This window comes from Humulus lupulus, chromosome X, assembly GCF_963169125.1.
Source record: "Humulus lupulus chromosome X, drHumLupu1.1, whole genome shotgun sequence".
Taxonomy (NCBI): domain Eukaryota; kingdom Viridiplantae; phylum Streptophyta; class Magnoliopsida; order Rosales; family Cannabaceae; genus Humulus; species Humulus lupulus.
In genome coordinates, this window is record NC_084802.1 from 245,496,852 (window position 1) to 245,520,308 (window position 23,457).

Here is a 23,457-nt window from a genome sequence, read left to right on the forward strand (position 1 = left end):
TGCGTAATGGGTGGAGTATGGAGAGTCCATGGAGAAACCTAAAAGCCCCCACTGTGGCCCCAGATGACGTCATGTGCCACGAGCAGACGCTTGGGGGGAAAATGTACGCCCTAATTTTCCACGGGCTATTAGCGAGCTGAGATATGGCATAATTATATCAGCCACGTGGATACCACGTGGCCAGAGCTGCTATTGACAGGTCCTACCTCTTTAGCTCAAGGTAGCCAAGGGTTTATCAAGATTATTTAAGGGCCGAGTCAGAAATATGAAGACCGCAGGTCAAGAAGGCATCCAGCTCGAGGCACGAGCTGGAGTTGGAAGCTGTGACCCTTTATAAAGTCAACCACACAATGTAAACGTGCATATATCAAACATCACGTGTCTGATATATCCCTGAATTCTCGGACACGCAGCATGAACATGCGTGTTCAGGCACCCACGACTGGGTTGGGCCGTGCGGTCCATTATCCCCCTTACCTATTGATTAGACCACACTTCATTTGTCAGGTTTTAGGAATTAATCATGAATGTCACAGAAGTGACATGATGGGTAAGAAGGTCACGGGATGACCCCCCTTACCAACTCCCAGGTGCCCTCTCCTATAAATATGGAGACCCTGGGAGTTGCAAAGGGTTGGATTCTATTGAGTAACGAAATACCCTGTAAAGAATACCAGAAATATAGAAATAATATTGGCTGGTGGAGTAGAAGGATTTTAACCTTTGAACCACCTGAAAACATAGCCGTATCATCAATTCATTTTAAGATCATTCATCTATTTCGGTTCATCACTTAGCACTAATCCCTTTCTCTTATTTTCTTAACTACCTGTTGGCGAAGAACCGCGTCAACAAAGATAATTGTACTCTGTTGTTTATTCTATTTAATTCATTCAAAAGGTGTCGTGTACTATACATACGACCGTTGGCCAATTTCACAGGTTAACAATAAGAGATGACATGTGGACCATGGATCCATGAACAAGCTCTAATAAGTTACCATGAGTTTATATATAACAGATAAAGTCACAACCTTATTAATTCCTCTTGACTCCACTATAGACTCAGAATTGGACTATTGAATTCATAGAACTCTTTACACCAAATGTAAATACTTTATTCATTGTTATAAACATAACCATCATTAAATCCACTATAGATGATCTCCTAATGAGACTGGTGAAAATTACCATTTTACCCCTCATTGGTATTTTATCCTTAACTCCCAAAAAGTTCCTTGTAAATGATATTTCCGTACAAATTTAATTACAGAAATGAGTACTCTATCATTTAACACTTGGACCAAGCTATAAGGAAGTCATCATCTCACTTCTTAAAAAGAAGTTATCGATTTCATATCTATGATAAATACTTCCACTCAATTATACTACCAAATCTCCAATATGTAAGTATGAGCTAATCCATAGGGTAAGCTAGTAATGAACAAATAAAAAACTTGAATAATACAATTAGTAATCACTCAGATTTATGATTGAATGACATATGGTCAACGTTGTGATATGAATAGATTGGATAATAACGATACTTACTTATCTTGTCAATAATCAATATCGGTCCAGTCCAATGTAACAAAATACATCTGATCTTATCTACTTGGTCAATGTCTTTGATATGACATCACACCAGATGTGTAAGTAGATTTTATCGTAGATTACCCAATTAGTAAAAATCCAGTGTACTGATTTAATCTTAGGACAAAATGTTTTTGAACATATAATTACAATTATAACCCACTGTGACCGAGTCACTATAATTGTAACTATACATATGTTCAGGAATTCGTAAACATTTATATTAACAATAATTAATCATGCAATAAAACATGTAAACAATGCAATTTGATTGAACAAAATGATTTCTACAACTTTATTCATAATGAATGAATTACTGGTTTTTTTTCAAACTAACCAATAGTTTTTCATTTTTTCCCCAATTGTGATAGGAAGAATTATTAATTTACATACAAGATTGTTTTTGTGTACGTGACTTTTTCAACAGCGTGATCTCTCATTATGGTCAATGTTGTGATAAGATGTGACTTTTCAGTTACAATGTGTAACCGCCACTCAGCTAAGAAAATTTGAACTGCCACTCATATAAGATTATTTGAACCGCCACAAGCTGCATCTCCCTTTATATAGTAGTTAAGGTAAGACATCATATTTTGTTTTTATGTTCTAAACGCTTCCCTTGTATTTTAGTATCCAACTTTCTTAATTGCCTCATAGGGAAATCATGAGTAAATGCCAAATTTTGGATGTCATTGGCTTGGATGAAGAGTCAAAGTACAAATATTTAAGAAATAGGCAATGATTAAGGATTTTTTTCTTTCGCTTGCGCAGATGACTGACGTTACTATCCATGATCCCACATATCTATAGAGATGTCTGGCTTGTAAATTTGGTCACAAAGAGAATAGAAACTACACATGCATTGACTCCCTAATTATCCATGCTAAAACCATTACAAATAATCGACTGTAGAGACATCATAAATTTTACTGTTGCACAGTGAACTTGGCGGCAGTGGGACATTTGTTGAATTAAAAGGTGTCAATGAATCACTTCCCACGCGATAGAAAGGTGTTCTAGAATCTCAAGCGATGAATATTGCATGGTCGTCTATGGTCATTGTTCAAAACATCAAACTACAAATCAGTAACGATAGAAAGGTGAATATGAATTATTTTTGTTTGTAATTAATTTTTTCTTAAATTTCGCTAATTTCTACGATAATTATTTTTAAAATGTTTATAGTAGTATAATGGAATTGATAAGGAGTTGATGACCATTTTTGAGACTTATAGCCCCATTTATGGTTGGCATTGTTTTGGGACTAAAGGGCATCATAGAATAAGTGCCTTGATCTTCCACCCTACTTCCGAATGATATTTGAATGCCCATGCTCTTGATAAGATTTTTAGAGGACGACTGTAAGGGTCAATGTGATTGGAATTCTAATGGAGAACGATTTGATGAAAGTGGGAATATCACTGTCAAATATAGTGGATTCACTGGCTGTAAATAGTATATAATTCGATAAAAATTTCCTAACACCATATCCATTCATAGAAATATATAAGTAGAAATTTTGTCAAGTTTCTGATGAAACCCCTTGCCAAAATGGTGCTTGATGCATGTTGTAAGTTGTACCAAATTTGATAATAATTACTCCATATTACTCACCAAATTATTAATAAAGTAGTAGTACGGGTTAATCCCACGATGACTATTAATTCAATTTATTAATCAAATAAAAAAAATCTAATAAAATGGGGTTTTGAGAGTTTAAGAATAAAACCAAGAAATAAAATAAATAAAAAGAATTCATGGATTAAAGAAAGTCAAGAGTTCAATCTTCACCACTAAACATGTAGGATCTCATTTATATAAGTCTATATGCACGCCCCCTATAAATATATCTTCAAAACAATATACATAGTAGAAAGCATAAACTCATACATGCATGTGAATATTACAGAGATGCGTAAACACAATAACAAAACTGTTGTACCCTAAAATAAGCACGAGTTTGATTATTCAACTCGGGTACAGCTGGCAGGTGAATGTGTGGAAAAATAGCCAAGTAGAATATCTGGCTAACAATGATGTGAGCAACTCGAGTTTAGGGGCTTGACAACACGATACACAGGTTATTATCAGACTGCCTCTCAAGATAATAATTGAGTTCAAGACTTATAGTCATCAAATCAAACTTTGGGCACTCTGAGTTTACTGCGAGCTAGGGTTCAGATAGACTTTGAACACGAGCTTGGGAAAGATATTCAGCTCATGGGAACTTGGATAGAATGCATAATAAAGGATTCCAAGAGATTCATAGGCTCCTTATACGCTCATTAATTGACATGCTATAGTACATATCTATCATTTATTATCTGAGAAAGCACGAGTATTATTATATTCTGTTATCAAATCATATCCCAGTGTAAATGGGAATAATCTGTATTAAATATATACCATATTTAGTTACGCTGTTATCCAAACCTGTCCATGAAATTCCCCTATAAATACTAGGGGTACTGGACACGGAGAGAAACAACCATTTTTGTATTACTGAAACTCTGCAGAAATTAAGAGAGAAAGGTAATAATATTGACTTGTGGACTAGGCGGATTTTAACCGCTAAACCACGTAAAAGTTGTGTATGTTCAAAAGAGTGTTTAGTATTTCATTACGGTTTATAATTTTGTACTAATTTACCTGTTTGATTTCTTAATATACTGTTGGTGAAAAACTGCGTCAACAGTTTGGTGCTTTCATTGAGAGGAAATTAGTGCTTCACAAGTTTCGTCGACATCCATCATGGTGCTCACTCGATCGATGCATGATAATGAACAACCTGGTGGGCATGAGGCCGATCATACCGTTGTTCCCACTGAAAAGGGTCCAGATGTTCAACAACGTCATGGGAAACAACTGGTGGGTCAGTACAACACTGGGAGTTCAGCGTCACGCCCACCAAATCCTAATCCACGATACTTGCATGTTGTCAAGATGGAAAACGCCCAGTTAAGGAGCCATCTTGCTAGGGAAAATAGGCAGATTGAGGAGGTCATGGCTCGATTACCCCCTCTTGCAACCGACGTTAATGTCGGAAAAAGGCAAAGTGGGTCTCATAAGTCCCAAAGAAATAACTGGTCTAAACCTAGTTTTATCTGAACCGCCACTCCAAGTGTTTTGCCTTCAGAGCGAAACCACAAGAGTGCTCAACCCATTGCTCATCACAGGGGTCATCATCAGCATGTCAGTCGGTCGGTCAGGACTGCGACCCCCAGCTTTGTGCCTTCTTTACAGATTCCCAAAAATGGCCAGAACAACCCACGGGGAGGGGTTGGGACAAGCTCATGAAGAAAAAGTGCTCCAGCGAATCCTTTTGTGCCACGATCAAAACCCCAGGCACAGAAAACTAGGGACATTGGAGTGGAGACGAGTCGGACTAATTTAATTCTTCCTAATGGAACGAGGATAGTCTCACCAATAAGGCATCCTCCATCACTGGTATGACATCCAACACCACCTCTCCCACAAGGAGATGCTCCAGCTCGTGGGAACAGTAGGAGAAATCCTCCCCTGCCTATAAATACTTACGCCCCATGGACGCATGCTAAGACTCCAGATCCTCGATCTAAACTGCAAGCCGTAAGTTTTTCAAATGGAAGTTACTGGACGGAGGGCCAACGTGAAGGTAGGTCTAGGAGCGACCTGAGAAATAACTTGAGCTCAACACAAAGTCCTCGATATGATCCATAGCTTGACCTGCAAAATCATTTGAACTCACAAAGAAGGTGTCCAACTCGGAATGAAGATGTTAGTTATACTCAACATGAGGAAGGTCCATCCATTGTACGCGACAATGGGAATGTCCCGCCAAACCAAGCTCGAACTTGGAGGGACAACAACCCATCAAACGTATATAATAGGATGGGAGTTGTTGAACAGCCCCCAGCTAACCTAGGGATCAAGGATCAAATCCTTGAGAGACTGGCTTTGATGGAAGAACAAATGAAAAGACTCTTATCTGGAAAGGGAAAGGATGATTGCGAATTAGATGAGGAGCTTGGACCTTTTGCTCCAAACATTGCACTGACTACATATCCTATTGGCTTTAGGATGCCAAACATGACGACATTTGATGGAAACACATATCCATCCGATCACCTCGGGATGTTCAACACGATGATGATGGCCCACAACGTCGGGCTCGATCTAAGATGTATCCTGTTCCATGCAACTCTGGTTGGACCTGCTAAACAGTGTTTTAAACAATACAAGAAGCATTTGATAAGCTCATGGAAGAAATTTTCTTCCAATTTTAAAAGAGCATTCTGAGCTTCATAGGGAGCTCGTGTTGAAACCAATTCATTGGCCAATGTAAAACAACAGCCTGGTGAAACACTGAAAGCATACCTAAGCAGATTCACCAATGTTACAGCGTGGGCTAGGGATGCTGTTGATAGTTCGAAGCTCATGGCGATGAGAAAAGGAGCAGTGACAGATGTTGCAACTACGACTCAACCCATTACCCAGAATAACCAAGCGGGAAATAATAAGAGGAAGGGGAATGGTGAGGGTGACAAGAACAGGATGAAGAAGAACAAGTCTGTGGAGAAATTCAAGCCCATTTATGCCACCAACACAGACATAATAGACACCCGAGAGCATATCTTCCTGGCTAATTCTAATTGCCTCACGTGAAAGAAGCCAGAACCTTAAGGCATCAGAGGGCAAAGAGAGATCCTTCAAAGTTTTGCCAATTCTACAATGACATCGGTCATAACACTGATGATTGCCAAAAGCTGAAGGATGAAATTGAGACACTCATTTGAGCTAGACCATTAGCCAGTACTCTTGAAATCGAGTAGTTCCCAATCACCCTACTAGGAAGTATCCTCATCTAATTCCACAAGCTCCGACAGATCAACCTGGAGCTCAGACAAATCAGGTTGACCCTCCCTCGATAGTAGGAGGAGATATAACCACTATTGCCAGAGGACCTCATTTGGCAGGCACAAGAAACGGGGCCCAAAAAAGGTATATTAATGAGTTGAAAACTCATAACAGTTTGGAGTTTGTCCCAGAGCAGCAGTTCTCAAAGCAACAGCGGTTGGAAAAACAAAAAATCATTTTCATGAAAGAGGATGATAGCCACGTTCAATTCCCACACAATGATCCACTGGTGGTAACCGTGGAGCTCGCTAACCAAAGGGTATGGAGAATATTGGTGGATAATGGAAGTTCCATGAATTTACTTTTCAGGTCCACCCTAGAAACGATGGGATTGTCTGTAACTGATTTGAAGGCGGCCTCGATGACTCTGTACAGGTTTTCGGGTGAAGGAGCGGCGACTATAGGGACAATCGGACTAGTGGTGACATTGAGGGAAGGGTCACGAACTATCTCTAAAATACTGGAGTTCGTGGTAATCGAATGCCCGACAGCATATAACGCGATTTTGGGCCGACATTCATTGATGGCATTTGAAGCCAACACTTCAATTTGACACCGGGCAATGAATGTCATATGCACAGTAAGAGGAGACCAGCTTGTCACCAGAGAATGTTATAGCATTTCTATGAAGGGAAAATCATAACCCGCGCAACAGGCGATGGTCATAAATGAGGGAGGTGAGGAGTCCCAAGTAATGGAAGTCACCCGTGGGATGGAGGAAACTCGAGAAGAAGATGGTGAGGTCACCCAACAGGATGACATTAATCCACGAGTAGGCAAAGACAGGTCTAAGGTTAAAGCAATAGAAGAGCTCGAGGAAACAAACATCGACCCGAAAGAACCTTCAAGAGTTGTAAAAATTGGGAAAAATCTTGATGTCAAATGGAAGGAGCTGGTCAAGGTTCTACGAAAGAACCTAGATGTTTTCGCCTGGTCGCATGTGGACATGGTGGGAATCAGTCCGAGTATAATAATGCATACTTTAAACTTGGACAAGAGTATGCCTGTAAAGTCCCAAAAATGGAGGCTTTTAGGGACAGTACGATCTAAAGCATTAGAAGAAGAAGTAGATCGCCTACTAAAATGGGGGTTTATCAGGGAAGAAAAATACCCGATCTGGGTTGCTAACCCCGTACTAGTCCCGAAGCCAAACGGGAAGTGGAGAACTTGTATCGATTTCTTCGACCTCAACAAGGCTTGTCTGAAGGATTGTTTCCCACTACCAAGAATTGATCAGTTGGTAGACGCCACGACCAGTCACGAGCTCATGTATTTCAATTATGCGTATTCTTGATATAACCAGATTGCGATGAACCTTGCAGACCAAGAGCATACCAATTTCATGATCGAGCATAACGTATATTGCTACAGAGTTATGCCATTCAGGATGAAAAATGCAGGGGCTACATACCAACGGTTGGTTAACGAAATGTTCGTCAACCAGATCGGGAGAAACATGGAGGTGTATGTCGATGATATGCTTGTCAAATCAAAGACTGACAATAACCATGTAACCGACCTGGAAGAATGTTTTGGCATATTGAGAAAGAACGATATGAAGCTGAATCCACAGAAGTGCACTTTCAGAGTTGAGTCATGAAAGTTTCTGGGGTTCATAGTCAACACAAGGGGCATAGAGGTGAATTTGGAAAAACAGGTCGTTGCTAGAAATGCCTTTGCCCAGGTCGCGTAAAGAAGTACAAAGCCTAACTGGAAAGGTGGTGGCTCTAAACCATTTTTTTTCAAAATCCTCTGACAAGTGTCTACCATTCTACAACTTGCTCAGGGGAAACAAAAAATTTGAGGGTATCGAAAAATGCAAACAAGCATTTCATGATCTAAAAACGCATCTAGCTAAACCCCCTGTACTATCAAAATTGACGTCTTGAGAGTGTCTATTTCTTTACCTAGCTATGACAGAAAATGCAGTTAGTGTCGTATTAGTTTGAGAAGAAAACTGAGCGCAGAAACCCGTATATTACGTAAGCAAGAGGCTTCTCGGAGTTGAATCATGGTACCCACTGATAGAGAAGCTTGCATTCTGTCTCATTTTGGCTTCAAGGAAGTTCAGGCCATACTTCCAATCCCATTCTATTCACGTCTTAACCGACCAACCTCTAAGGCAAGTGTTGCACAAGCCTGAAACATCAGGATGTCTATTAAAATGGGCCATCAAACTTAGCTAGTTCGAGATATTATATGTTTACCCAAAAATGATTTTTGATGACGTGGCAAAGATTATTTACACATGGATTGACACGTGGCGGAATTAAAGGGCAAAGGTGTTGTTTGGCCATCGACCAGGAGCACGCCTCATTGCCAACATTGAATTTTTGATACGACCAGGCTGATCGTGAAGCCTGATTTATTTCCTTCTTAAGTTGTAATCTAATATTAACTGCATTTGAATATTTCTTCATGATTATCCTTGATATGCGATTATTAAGGAAAGATAGAACACGTTAGCATGTGTAACCCTCATTGAGCCTATAAATATGCATGAAATAGCTCAAGGAAGGGACTTTTGATTGATTAGCTTTTTTGCTTAAGATTGAGAGAAAAAGAGCTAAAGTAAGTTATTACCATCTTATTGTATTACGTCTAAGGTTTGTGAAACTCAAGAACCCTAGTTCTTTGATCACAATTTTAAGATTCAATAATAATAATATCACTAAGTGGACGTAGGTCATTACCAATCACTGGGGCTGAACCACGATAATTCCTTGGTGTTTTTTCCCTTTCCATTAGATTATCTTTTCAAGCGTCGTTCTATATCCTGTCGTATTCTTGACTCTGTGTCGTTGGCTAATTTGAGGGTCAATATTATACATGCCACGAACAACAATCAAGAGCCAAGCCCTTGCTGACTTTGTGGCTAAGTGCACTGGTTTTTAGGACGAGTTGATAAGGGAGCCATTGCAGGACTTATGGAAAATCTTCGTTGATCAATCGTCAAACAAAAACAGATTGAGAGCTAGGATAATATTAATCTCACCTGAAGGACATCGGTTCCATACACCTCTCAGGTTCACGTTTGAAGTATCCAACAGTTAAGTAGAGTATGAGGCCTTATTGGCAGGGCTAAGGGTGGCGGAAGAGCTGAAGGCAAAAACCATCCAATGTTATAGTGATTCCGAGCTCATGGTAAATAAGATATTGGGGGAATACCAAACTCGAGGCATCAAGATGGCGGCCTACTTGGCTAAGGTAAAGGGTGAGTTGTCTGAGTTCAAGTTTAGCTCTGTTGAGCAGGTATCCCGCGAGCAGAATTCCAAGACTGATACTCTGGCTCGACTCGCTACCACCAAAGCGACCAATATATTGAATGTAGTTCCGGTGGAGTTCTTGGAAAGCCCGAGTATAATGGGAGAAACGGTAAATGTCGAAATGATTGACATAAAACCGACCTGGATGACTCCTATAAGGGAGCACCACACCATCGGAAAGCTACCTGATGACAGTAAAGATGCGATGTAGCGCACCAAATTTTTTTTTAGTTATTAAATTTTGTGCTTTATTTTATTTAATTGTTATGTGTTGTGTATTATTTTATTTATTTGTTTAAATTAATTGTTTGATAGAATTTTGTGAATTCAATTGTTATTTATTTATTTTTCATATGTGAATAATTGAGTTTTGGTTGAATGCACCAAGGTGTATGGTAGGTAGTGATACACCCTAGTTATTGAGTGTGTGCATGTGCATGGTTGCATGGTGCACTTGTGTAGAATTTTCTACACACTTTATAGCTTTCTTATATTAGATTTATTTAATTGACAATAAAATAAATGAAAGGGAAAGGGAGAGTGTGAACGTGTGAGCATAGTGGGAAGGTGAGTGATTTTATTCCTATTTTATTTGGCAACTAAAATGAAGACAATAGGTATAAAGGGAATGGAGATTGTCATCTATTTTTTTTTCTACCAATTAAGATAAAATCAAATAAAATTAAAATAAAAGAAAATAGAAATAATTAGGAAACTTATTACCATTTTTTCCCTGAGGCTATTTTGGCTAGGTTAGAATAAAGAGGGAAGGAAAAAGGGAAGAGAGCATTATGCTCATTTGGGACCGACGGCTAGAGAGAGAAAGGGAGAGAGAGGCTGCCATTTTCTAGAGAGAAGGAGGAAAAAAAATGTGAAGGAGAGAGAGAGAGTGGGCGAGCTAGTGACAGAAAGAGAAGAAGAAGGAGAAGAAGGAGAAAAAGGAGAAGAAGAAGGGTTCAATCCTAGGGCTTGAACAAGGGATGATATAGTTTGAGTATTGGTCACTTTGGGTGTTCTTGATTTTACAATCAAGAGAGGTAATGAACCCTTAGCCCTTTTTGGTTTTTTTTTTTTGTATTTTTGGTTTACATGAGATGATGGTATAATGATTTGTTTCTTGTTGATTTTGGGTGAGAAGGTTTGTTATAAGAACCATGGTAATACTTGATGTTGTGACACCTATGTTTTCTTCTTATAATATGATGCTATGGTTTGTTTGATTTTAAAGTTTTGTGTAAAAGCATTCAAGGTTTTTAGTATGTGATCTACTAAATATGATGATGGGTGTTTTCATTTTTTATGAAGGGATGTGATTATTTTGGGCTATGAGGGTTTCGGCCTAGGGGTGGTGTTCAAATCATGGTTGTTTGTAAGATTTTAAATGGGTATATGTTAGTTTTGTTCTCCCTTGGAATACTTGCATGATAGAAATATGTTAGTTTTGTTCTCCCTTCAAGATGATTTTTTTTTACGATTTGTGAGTATGTTTTAAGGTGGTTTGATGAATTATTGTATGATAATGGTAACATTAAAATAATTAAAAGAGGTGTAGAAACATGGTAGAGTTTGTGTTTGAATTCTGCTGATTAAACATGCATGATTAATGTGTGAATTTTGTGAGGCATGATGAAAAAGGATGAATTTCATGATTTTAAATGCTTGATGATTTTTGTGTATAAATGATGTGAAATATGATGAGAATAATGTTTTTGCATGCTTAAATAATTTTGCAAGTGCTATGATGTTTTTAAGAAATTAAATGGAATTTTAATATACATTAAAATGCTATCTTTTACTCAAATAAACACCTACAGTTGGTGATTTTTTAGAGAAAATATGAGTTTTTAAAGTCATGTTGGTGATTTTTTAAAATATATATTGTTGCTGGATTGTTTTTGGTAAAATGAGAAGTTGTCTTTTAAATAAAAGAAATTTTGTGTGTATGTTGAAATAAATTAATACCTTAAACTATGTAAATAGTAAAAGTGGTATTTTTAATGTTACCATGAGTGTTCATTTTAATAGATATGATTTTCTTCATTTTAATTAAGAAAAATGTTGAGGTAAATTCACTTGTGATTTTTAAATAAATTAAATAGTGGCTGAAAGTTTAGTTTGATAAATTAAAATGAATTATTTGATTATCACTTATGAATTTATTCTACTTAAAATTTAGTCTTAAAAGAATATAAATAAAATATATATTTCTTTTATCAAGAGGAAAATGAACTTCATTGAACAAAGCAACCAATACAACTGAACGGGCAATTCACCCACAAACAATCCAACCTATACTGTACGAACAAATAAAGGAACCAACTATTCACCCAAACTAATTACATTTAAGTTTTCCAATAAAATTCTGTTCCTGTAGAGATAACTTCCTATTTTTAACAATGAAAAATCTGTACTGCACTATATCGTGATATCCCTTGCTATACAATCAGTTGTCAAAGTAAACCCATCAAATAGACACCTGTTTCAGTTCCTCCAAATGTAGTATATAACAGTAGCCAAAATTATATTGATAATAGAGGAGATGATTCCAGGTCTACTACTAGCAATCCAAACTATTCAGCCAGTAAACTCACCAGGCCAGGCTCTAAACCCCATCCAAGCAAAGATTAAATCAATTATCTTCTTAGAAAGACAACAATCAAAGAAAAGATGAGTGTGACTCTAATTATGAGCACCACAAACTGGACATAACAGACAATCAATATTAATATTAAACCTGAGCATGTTATTCCTTGTGAGAAGTTGAGAGTTAACCACTTGCCAAAGTAAGAACTTGTTATCCAAAAAATTAGCATTGATGACGTGGCAAGTGATCCCTGGACACGTGGCTGACACCTGGAGATGTTCTGTTAGAGTATCGACCAGAAGACACATTAGAAGCAGTGCGGCCCAGTCTTACCTGCGACCAGTCTGGTCGATAGTTCCGCATACAAAGCAACATTTATGGGAAGATCTTTGTAAATCCTGAATTTATCTCGCACAATTTCCTGGATATCTGATTATTCAGGAGAGAATATCTGTAACAATCTTTTGTAATCCCCCTTGAGCCTATAAATAGCAAAAGATAGCTCAAGGAAGGGACTTTTGGCTTTTGAATTATTTGAGACTATAGTAATTCTCCTAGTGATATTGTATTGTTCTTCAGAGGTTAGTGAAACTCATTGAACCCTTATTCTTTGATCACCCCTTTGATTTCTATATCAATAATAGTCTAAGTGGACGTAGGTTATTACCAAACCTTGGGACCGAACCACTATAAAAATATCGTGTTGTTATTAATTTTTGTCATTACGTTCTTCTCATCATATTCATTCATATCAAGCATATTCTGACTCCGTGTCAGTTGGCTAAATCTTGGGTCAACATTCTGGTGCTTTCATTGAGAGCTTGATTTATCGTTGTTGAGAAAACTAATGGCGAAAGCTGGAAACAAAACTGGACAGGCAGCCGCTGCTGCACCGTCGAACCCGCCACCTCCTTCTCCTCCTGCAAGCATGGCAGAGGATGAGCCACAACTAGACTTTGAGGAGGAGGAAATGGATGAGGCAACGTTGAAAAGTACCCTGGGCGCGTTGCAGGAAGAGCTGGCTAGTCTGAGAGCCAGTCAGGAGACTGCCGCTGAAGTTATGGCGCAGCAGCAGCAAGAGATTGAACGGCAGCGCGCGGAATTGAGCGAAAGGCAGGCGGAGGTGCACCACCACCAGAGCGAAGCCATGGCAGCCCTTGAGGCAGCCTTGCAACTGGCTAGAAATCAGGCTGCACCTGCTTCACAGCCTGACCAACCTGCTAATGGGCCACCTCAGAGGGGTCCCAATCCTAGCCCACCGATCCAGCCTTCAAGTCCGCAGAGGCCCGAGTAGCCTCAAATGCCTCGTGACGATGTCCCACTGGATCCTGAGGCATAGCCACCATCCCAAGCTGCTCGGGGTAACCCCCCGCAAAAGAGGCAGAATAGGGTCGAGCATCAGCCTCGCAGTCCTAGACGCCGTAGGGATGATGGGCCAAACCTACCGAACAGAGGTCAGCACCCTCCTGGTAACAGGAGGGACTCAGAGTTAGGCTATGCGGTTCGGGGTCCCCCACGGCATGATAGTGCGCGGGGACACCACGACCAGCGCAGGCCGCCCTCTAACGCTCGGGATGTTTCAGCCAGAGACGGGAATAGAGGGAACAGTCGATCCCACCATAGCTAGTCGAGGTTCAAAGATGGCCACGGATATAATAAGGCCGACTCAGGCAAGGGAAATGCCGGTGAGAGAGGCGAAGAAAGACGTAAAGGCAGGAGCCAGGTACCTCAAGACGAACAACCCAACAAATGGGACGCTGGGGGGCAGCCCAGACAAAATAATGTCTTCAACCGGCTCAGGGGTAGCGAGCAGCGGAGAAGAGACGAGGACCTAAGATATGTACTCAACGATCGCCGTGAGCGGCATGGCGAGAACATCCCCCTAGCGACAGAGGCCACAGCGATTCCTGCCGCTTTACAGGCCCAGATAGACGCCCTCAACCAGGCAGTGCAGCAGCTGGTCGGGGGAAGAACTTCTTACATCGACCACGATAGGAGGAAAGGCACTCCTTTCGTACAAAGGATAGCTAATGCCGAAACTCCCAGCAAGTTCAAAATGCCTACACTCCCAAACTTTGACGGATATGGGGACCCAGTGTCCCATGTCAACAAGTTTGAAATTCAGATGGACATTCAGAAAGTGTCCGAAGACGCTCGGTGCAGGATCTTCCCTGCAACACTTTCTGAAGCAGCGCAGGAATGGTTTTTTTAAGTTCCCTCCTGCAAGCATAGTTTCCTGGGAAATGTTCGTAAGGGAGTTCTACGGACAGTTCTACGCAGGTCGTGTGCATCCGACCAAGGCAAACCAGTAGGTTGAAATTCGCCAACAGGATGGGGAGTCAGTTGAGGACTACATCCAGCGTTTTATGCGAGCAGCAGCTGGAGCGAAAACGGTCGGGGACGAAGGAAAAATGATGGCCATAACTGCAGGAGTTAAACGTCATTCTCCCCTCTGGAAAAGTCTTCGAAAGGAAGGAGTGAGAACTACCCAAGAATTTTTGGACCGGGCTGATCGCTACATCAAGCTCGAATAAGCCATTGCCGACGATGGAAAGCCCTTAGGCAAGGATAAGAAGGCTTCCGAACCTGCCAAAGCCGCCAATGGGTCCAAACCTAATGGCAACGGCAAAGGCAACGGGAACGGTAACGGCAATGGCAAGAATGGTGGAAAACAGCCGTATAATGAGCCTTCCACCTCCGACAACAAACGAGCCAAGGGTAATCGTTATGAACCTCAGTTCACCAACTACACTGCCCTCGTTGAGTCTCGGGGAGAGGTTTATCAGGCCACAAGTTCGAGTGTGCCTTACAAAAAACCTGGCCCCATTCGAAAGGATATTTCAAAAAGAGACACCACCAAGTTCTGTCGTTACCATAACAACTACGGACATGACACTAATGAATGCAACCAGTTGAAAGATGAAATCGAGTTCCTTATTAGACAAGGACACTTGAGAAGGTACGTACGGGCCTCGGGAAATTCCCAACGAGAAGCTCCGGGAGGCAACGAGCAAGCGCCCACGCGCCAGCGCTCGCCACCCTTACAGCTTGCCCCCGTGACTGGAACACTCTTAACCATCTGTGGAGGACCGCACCTCGCAGGAAATAGCGGAAAGGCCAGAGAACGATATGCTCGGACTCTGCGCCACGACCAGGACATCAAGATGATGACTGTGGAGGACCGTGCACCAAAAAAGGCTCGGTCAGAAAAAGGAGAGATAACCTTCTCTGATGGCGACGCCCAGCATGTCAGGTTCCCACATTCCGATCCGCTGGTCGTGGACATCCAGATGGCGAACATGATGGTGAAGAGGGTACTGGTCGATACAGGAAGTTCAGTGAATATCCTGTATAAATCAACACTGGAACGCATGAAATTGTCCGTTAAGGACTTGGAGCCCTGCAATCAAATGATATACGGCTTCTCTGGAGAAGGACTCGCCCCAGCCGGATTGATCAAACTCCCAGTAACGACGGGTACAGTGCCTGCAACAAGGACATTACTCGCCACTTTTGTAGTGGTCGATTGTCCTTCGGCGTACAACGCCGTTATTGGAAGGCCCATACTGGTTGATCTACGGGCCGTCATCTCTATGTGGCACCTAGCCATGAAGTTCCCAACAGACGCGGGGGTAGGACGCGTGTTGGGGAACCAAAGGGAAGCCAGGGAGTGCTACAACGCCTCAATCACCAAGGCAAAGAGTGGAACGTCAAAGAGCACTACCCCAAATAGGTTGCAGATGGCAGTTGATACGCAAGCCCAATCCGGTGATGAAGTCACCAAATAGGGTGTTGCCCAAAGTGAGGATAGAGATTTAGATCCTCGCTTTGGGGATTTTGAAGAAATTGTTGGACCTGTCGAGGACCTAGAGGAGGTCCAACTCGACAAAGAAGACCCGACCAGAGTCATAAAGGTTGGGAAAAACTTAGAGCCTACCATGAAGCACGCACTGGTAGAATTCTTGCGAAAAAACCAGGAGGTTTTCGCCTGGTCGCATAAAGACATGGTTGGGATAGATCCTGCGCTAATCAGCCATGTCCTGAATATAGACAAGACCTTTCCACCCGTGCAACAAAAGAGAAGGCTGCTCAATAAGGATAGGTCGAGAGCCTTAAAAGAAGAAGTCGAGAGGCTAAAGGAGAATGGGTTCATCCGGGTGGCATTTTATCCATCGTGGGTCTCCAATTCGGTACTAGTTCTCAGGCCTAACGACAAGTGGCGGACCTGTGTGGATTTTACAGACCTCAATAAAGCCTGCCCAAAAGATTGCTTCCCACTCCCGAGGATCGACCAGCTGGTCGATGCAACTGCAGGACATGAGATCCTCTCATTCATGGATGCATATTCAGGCTACAACCAGATTAGCATGCATCCCCCTGATGAGGATCACACCAGCTTTCGGACTGATATGGGCCTATACTGTTACAAAGTAATGCCCTTCGGACTGAAAAACGCAGGTGCGACTTACCAACGGCTAGTCAACCACATGTTTAAAGAGAAAATCAGTGTAAACATGGAGGTATATGTGGATGACAAGCTGGTAAAGTCTAAAAAGGCAGAAGGACATGTGAGGGATTTACGAGAGTGCTTTGATGTGTTAAACAAGTACCAGATGAAGTTAAATCCCCTCAAGCGTTCCTTTGGAGTCGGATCAGGGAAGTTTTTGGGGTTTATCATAAATTCAAGAGGAATCGAGGCCAACCCCGACAAGATAAAAGCCCTGATCGACATGAAGTCGCCAGAAAGGATCAAAGAAGTACAAAGTTTAACCGGGAGGATCGCAGCCCTAAGTAGATTCATTTCGAAATCAACAGACAAGTGTGTTCCTTTTTTAAATCTACTTAGAGGAAACAAGAAGTTTGAATGGACAGGAGACTGCGAGCAAGCATTCCAAGCCTTGAAGGCTCATATGGCACAGCCTCCCATCTTATCAAAGCCGATCGAAGGAGAAACTTTGTTTATTTATCTGGCGATTACTGAAGTTGCTGCCAGCGCGATGCTAGTGCGAGAGGATGAAGTTGCTGCCAAAAAATTAGCATTGATGATGTGGCAAGTGATCCCTGGACACGTGGCTGACACCTGGAGACGTTCTGTTAGAGTATCGACCAGAAGACACATTAGAAGCAGTGCGGCCCAGTCTTACCTGCGACCAGTCTGGTCGATAGTTCTGCATGCAAAGCAATATTTATGGGAAGATCTTTATAAATCCCGAATTTATCTCGCACAATCTCCTGGATATCCGATTATTCAGGAGAGAATATCTGTAACAATATTTTGTAATCCCCCTTGAGCCTATAAATAGCAAAAGATAGCTCAAGGAAGGGACTTTTGGCTTTTGAATTATTTGAGACTATAGTAATTCTCCTAGTGATATTGTATTGTTCTTCAGAGGTTAGTGAAACTCATTGAACCCTTATTCTTTGATCACCCCTTTGATTTCTATATCAATAATAGTCTAAGTGGACGTAGGTTATTACCAAAGCTTGGGGCCGAACCACTATAAAAATATCGTGTTGTTATTAATTTTTGTCATTACGTTCTTCTCATCATATTCATTCATATCCAGCATATTCTGACTCCGTGTCAGTTGGCCAAATCTTGGGTCAACAGAACCGATGCTTAGTGAAAGAAAGTTTACACCAAACTGCTTGATGATATCCCACCAGCTGTTGACTTAAGGAACTGTTATAGAGCTTGGAAGCCTTAAACCTCCCTGTTGTACTAGAAGCATTCACCTCAGCTAAGCTAAATTTTCCCCTCATATGACACAGCTTCCTCCAATACTAGTTGCAATCTGGCTTCAATTTGTAGTTCCAAAAATTAGAGCCTTTCAAGTATATTGAGTTAACCCATTTGACCCAAAGTAAATCATGCTTCTCAGAAATGGCCCAAATGTATTTAGCTAAAATAGCTCGATTCTAACTAGAACCATCTCTGAACCCGAGACCACCACAAGCCTTAGGGAGGCACACCTTCTGCCAAGAAGTAATATGGATCTTGCTTCTATTTCCAGTTATTCCCCAGAGGAACCCACGGCATAGTTTTTCCACTTCATTAACTACACTTTGAGGAAGCACAAAGATACTCATCCAGTAATTATGAAGCCCAAATAAAACTAAATGAATAAGTTGCATTCGGCCAGCAAAATATAGGTGCCTACTAGCCCAAGAATGAAGCCGCAATCTGATATTTTGAATAATAAAGTCACAATCTTCATGTTTCCACTTAGTTGGTCGCATAGGAACCCCTGGATACTTAAGCGGAAAAGTCCCTTCAAAAAGCTGAATCTCATGAGCTATAATCCTTCTATCTGCTGCATTAACTCCTCCAAAAAATATTTGAGATTTACTAGCATTAACAGAAAGCACTGTAGCAGCACTAAAATCCTCAAGAGCCTCTTTGAAAACTCTAACAGCAGAAAGAGTTCCCTTACAGAATAAAATCAAATCATCAGCAAAGCAAAGATTAAGAAGTTTAAGGCTTTTACACATGGGGTGAAATCTGAAAGTGGAATCATGAGGTGCTAGTTGAAGACTCCAAGTGAGATATTCCATGATTAGCACAAACAAAAGCGGAGACATAGGATCACCTTGACGCAACCCTTTCTCACCCTTAAAACTACCTTGAACCCTACCATTCATAAGCAAAGAGTAAGTTGTGTTTTTTAAGCAAGCCATAATCCATCCTATAAACTTCATAGGAAAGAAAAAAGCCTTTAAAATAATTTCAAGAAACTGCCAATCACAGTATCATAAGCTTTGCTTAAGTCTATCTTAATAGCACATCTAGGAGAGGTAGATGTCCTCCCATAATTCTTGATGAGATCTTGGAAAATCAAAATGTTATGAGAAATGGATCTACTCTGAATAAAAGCTCCTTGGTTCGGCTGAATGAGATCAGGAAGAATCAAGGCCATACGAGCACATAATAGTTTAGAGATGCACTTGTATAAGGTAGAACAACAAGCTATAGGTCTGTAGTCTACATCCCAAGAAGGATTAGCAACTTTAGGGACCAACGACAGTGTTGTATCATGGAGCTCAGAAGGAAATATCCCTGTCTCAAAACAATGGCCAACTGCTGTGCAAACTTCACCCCCAATATCCTGCCATAACACCTTGAAAAACCCTGATCCAATGCCATCAGGACCTGGAGATTTGGTGATGGGAATACTGAAAAAGAGCATCTCGAATTTCCTTATGAGAGAATGGTTTCAAAAGAGAAAGCTGCTGGTCAACAGAAAGCTTGGTACCCATCTCAATATAGTGAAGATTGATCTTACCAATAGCTGAGATAGGACTTCCCAAATAACTTCTAAAGTGATCCAGAAAGTGAGAAACTACATCAGGAAAATTATCTATCAAGCTACCTTGTTCAGTGATGTAGGTTGCAATTCTATTCTCTGCTTTGCGCTTTCTCAAGCAACCATGAAAATAAGAAGTGTTCATATCTCCCTTCCTTAACCCAGTAATTTTGCTTCTTTGAGCCAAAAAACTATGGTACATGTGCTCCTGAATAGTAAAAGCTTCAGCAGCAGCCTTCACTATCTCTTGTTACCCATAGTCTCGAGGATGGGATTGAGCTTGAAGTTTACCATCCTGATAAACATCCTTAGCCTTTTGATAATTCAAACCAATATCTCCATTATTGTCCCTGTTAAACCTCTTCAATCTGTGCTTCAGCCTCTTAGTCTTCAAGATAAACACAACCCTGAAACCAGTCCCTTTGATTGGTTTCCTCCAACTATTCAGAACCACCTCTTTGAAATCTTGATGATCAGTCCAAAAATTAAAGAACTGAAACAATTTGATACCCACATTCTCCATGGTCGTGGTAGAAATAACACATGAACAATGGTCAGAAACAACTTCCCCCCGAAACACAACTGTAGAGCTAGGGAAAACATCAAGCCATTCCTCATTAGTAAACACATGGTCTATCTTAGAGTACATTCGAGCTGGACCATCTTGATTGTTCATCCAAGTAAAATAAGATCTAGTACTCTTAAGTGACTCCACTTGATTCCCAGCAAGCCACTGAGAAGAATCAGCCAACTCCATTTTGGAGACAGGTTTTCCACCAGTCCTATCCTTACCAGTAAAAATAGCATGAAAATCCCCTAATATAATCCAAGATTTAACAGGGAGCATGAGCCTAGGTAACCCTTGCCATAAACTCTTCCTTCCCTCCATTGTATTGAGCCCATAGACAAAAGTAGTGCAGAAAGCTTGCCACTGACCAACCATTTTAACAACACAATGAACATACTGATTAGTCTCCTCTATAATAGTAACCCTCACAAAAGTCTTCCATCAAATGACCAAAACTCTGCCTTCAGTAACAGAGCTAGAATAGAAATCCCAGTTAGGAAGTTTAAGTCCCATGAATTCCATGACTTTATTCCCCTTCATTTTAGTTTCTAAAAAAGCACCAACCCCTATTTTATTCCTACTACATATATCTATAACTACTGTATGCTTATTAGGAGCATTCAATCCTCTCAAATTCCAGCTCAATATGCTGTAATTATCCATAAGAAGTGTTAGAAATAGATATACCCCCTTTCTCACCGTCCACCTGCTCCTGAAGCACCACAAATGCATTTTTCTGATTCTATCCTTGCCCAGTTGGAATTTTAGAAGATAAGGAACTAACAACTTCAGTCGGTCCTTGTTTAGAAAGAGTAGCTACTTTCTTTGGAGTTTGCCAACTAGCTTCACTGTTATTTGGTCCCTTAGCGTTAGTAGAAATGTTAGCCAACTCCTTCTGCATATCAGGTACAGCAACCCGAAGTTGGTTGCCCTTATCCCTCCCCTCCTCTAACTCATCTTTAGGCTGAGCACCCTTCTTGACTCAATGAGTTTTCATTTCCTTACGAAAATCCACCATGGAATGACCATATCTAGAGCAAACTTTGCATTTAATAGGCAGCCATTCATAATCCACCCCTTGCTCCACAATCTGTCCGTACTCATTAAGGAATTGTATACTCCTAGGAGGATTATTCGTTATATCCATATCCATAAGAACTCTAGAAAATTGAACTCTGGAACGCTCTTGAGTAAATTTGTCATCCATGATCGGTTTACCTAGTGTACTCACAAGCGCACTAAGGCATTTACTTCCCCAATACTAAAGCCCTAAGTCATGTAATCGAATCCACAGCAGAACTGAACGGATTAGTCGAACTGCACTGAGATCAGCAGTTCATGGTCGGATGATAATAGGTTTCCTATCAAACTGAAGGATACCATTTTTACGTACATGATCTCGAGTAGCATCATCATTAAATTTTACCATAGTCAGCCCCATTGTCATTCTAGCAATCTGAGCAATCCCGAGATGGCCCCAAACTCTTTTGATGAATCCTTCAAACACAGCCATTGGGGGATTAGCCATAAGAACCATACAAATTACTGCCGAGCTCCAATTAGCATATTGATATTTGACCTCTTCAATATCAACCCTAGCAATTTTCCTACCATCTTTGATCAAAGGTTCAGCAAACTCAAGTTTTTTGTCATAAAAGAGAGTTTACTTGTCGTAAACCGCTGCCATTGATTGTGAGCTGAAGCCTGATAGTCCCCTTCCTCCACCTTGTCCGCCTAGCTAGAAGGGTTCGACATCGGAATGGCCATCCCAAAGCCCCGAAGATCAGCTTCCTGGTTTCCCCTAAGTTCTGGCACTCATTCATGTTCAGCATCTAGATTCAAACCCTTAGATCGAGCTTCATCTTCAACGATCGTAGCATCAGCCGCAGAACCTTCAACGATCGCAACATCAGCAACAGTGCCTTCCTGGTCCTTCTCATCCTGAATCAACAGAGAGTCTTAATCAACCACACGAGTCACGAGCTTCCGAGTCAATTTCTTCTTCTTCGCCATGGAAGAGAGCCAACCGAGTCACACTATTAATAAAATAAAATATATTTTTCCCACACTTAAAATTTATATTTTTCTCACATGGGTTTGTAATTTTATTAATTTAAATAAAACTGTTATTTTCTAAGGAAACATGATAATTATAAGTATTTTAATTAATTTCAAGTCTTTATTATTTCTAAGTAATTTAAAAATAATAAATGGATTTATTATATCTTTAAATGGCTAAATAAATTATTTTTATGAAATAAAAATAATGTTTTAAAGAGGTTTAATCAACTTAGTGATTTTAAAGGAAATAAATAATGGTAAGAAAGTATGTTGCTAAATCATTATTTTTGAAGACGGTAGAAATAAGCGCGTAGGAATTATTGTTTTCAACGTCACTTTTTAACAACGTTCTCACGTATGCATGTCGCATGCAAATGCACTTTTACGTTAAAAAATGAGTCTATTATTCAACCATATGATTTTTATTTAAAAACCATGCATGTAACATAGGTATAATTTGCATTATTGTTTTGGTGATTTTATGTGTAATTATGCCTATTTGGATATTATGAGTAGTTTTCACCATGTGTGCATGGCCATGAACACATAGAGTATATGAGTTGGGCACAAGAAAGTATTATGTGATGCTAAAAAAGTGCTATTTGATTATGGTTATAGGCTCATTGTAAAGTTTGTCAGTTTTTACTTTGCTTGGACCTGAGGTAAGGAAGTTAGACAGGATTTTGTTTATTTATGCTGTGAACTGTAAGATTTTTTGTATGAATAGAATGTTATGTACGATGATACGTTTTGCGACATGAAGTGTGAAATGATATTTTGTGATGATGTGATGATGATGAGAAGTCATGAAATTTTGTTTGTGTTGATATGACTGGATTGTATGTGATTTGAATGTTGTATGATATGTAATGGTTGTTTGTAATAACCCAACTATTTCTAAGACCTTGGACCATTAAAATTACTAGACATAGCCACTATTTTTTAGAAAACATACATAAGGAATATTCATAACTTTATTAAAAATCCAAAGTAATTATTGAAATACATAAATGAGAGATATGAGATCCCATTGTTTTAAAATAAAACACAACTTTAAATTTAATGAAGTTCTTTACAAAGCTAAATGCGGAAAATACATAAAGACATAATTTTAAGAGACTAAAATAACGTTGTCCTCGAATCGTCACGCAGTCCATTAAATCCCTTCATCCATAATACACAAGTC

General features: G+C 40.2%; 1 protein-coding gene across 1 annotated transcript; it reads right to left on the bottom strand.

Annotated features, from left to right (window-relative positions):
* Positions 1–19,892: 19,892 nt before the first annotated feature.
* Positions 19,893–21,417, bottom strand: LOC133806904 (uncharacterized). Its single transcript, XM_062245000.1, has 4 exons — positions 21,226–21,417; positions 20,963–21,105; positions 20,661–20,859; positions 19,893–20,573 (listed from the first exon to the last, which is right to left on the bottom strand). The coding sequence occupies exons 1-4, from the start codon at positions 21,415–21,417 to the stop codon at positions 19,893–19,895; spliced, it is 1,215 nt and encodes a 404-aa protein (XP_062100984.1).
* Positions 21,418–23,457: the final 2,040 nt, after the last annotated feature.

Bases quoted from the DNA above. Each gene is read 5' to 3' on its own strand.
- LOC133806904 (XM_062245000.1), bottom strand. From the start codon at position 21,417: ATGGATGACAAATTTACTCAAGAGCGTTCCAGAGTTCAATTTTCTAGA. The intron at 20,860-20,962 runs GCAAGGATAGAA...GGATAATTACAG, and splicing joins TCTTCTAAAATTCCAACTGG to CATATTGAGCTGGAATTTGA. The intron at 20,574-20,660 runs GTCATTTGATGG...ATGGTTGGTCAG, and splicing joins TTACTGAAGGCAGAGTTTTG to TGGCAAGCTTTCTGCACTAC.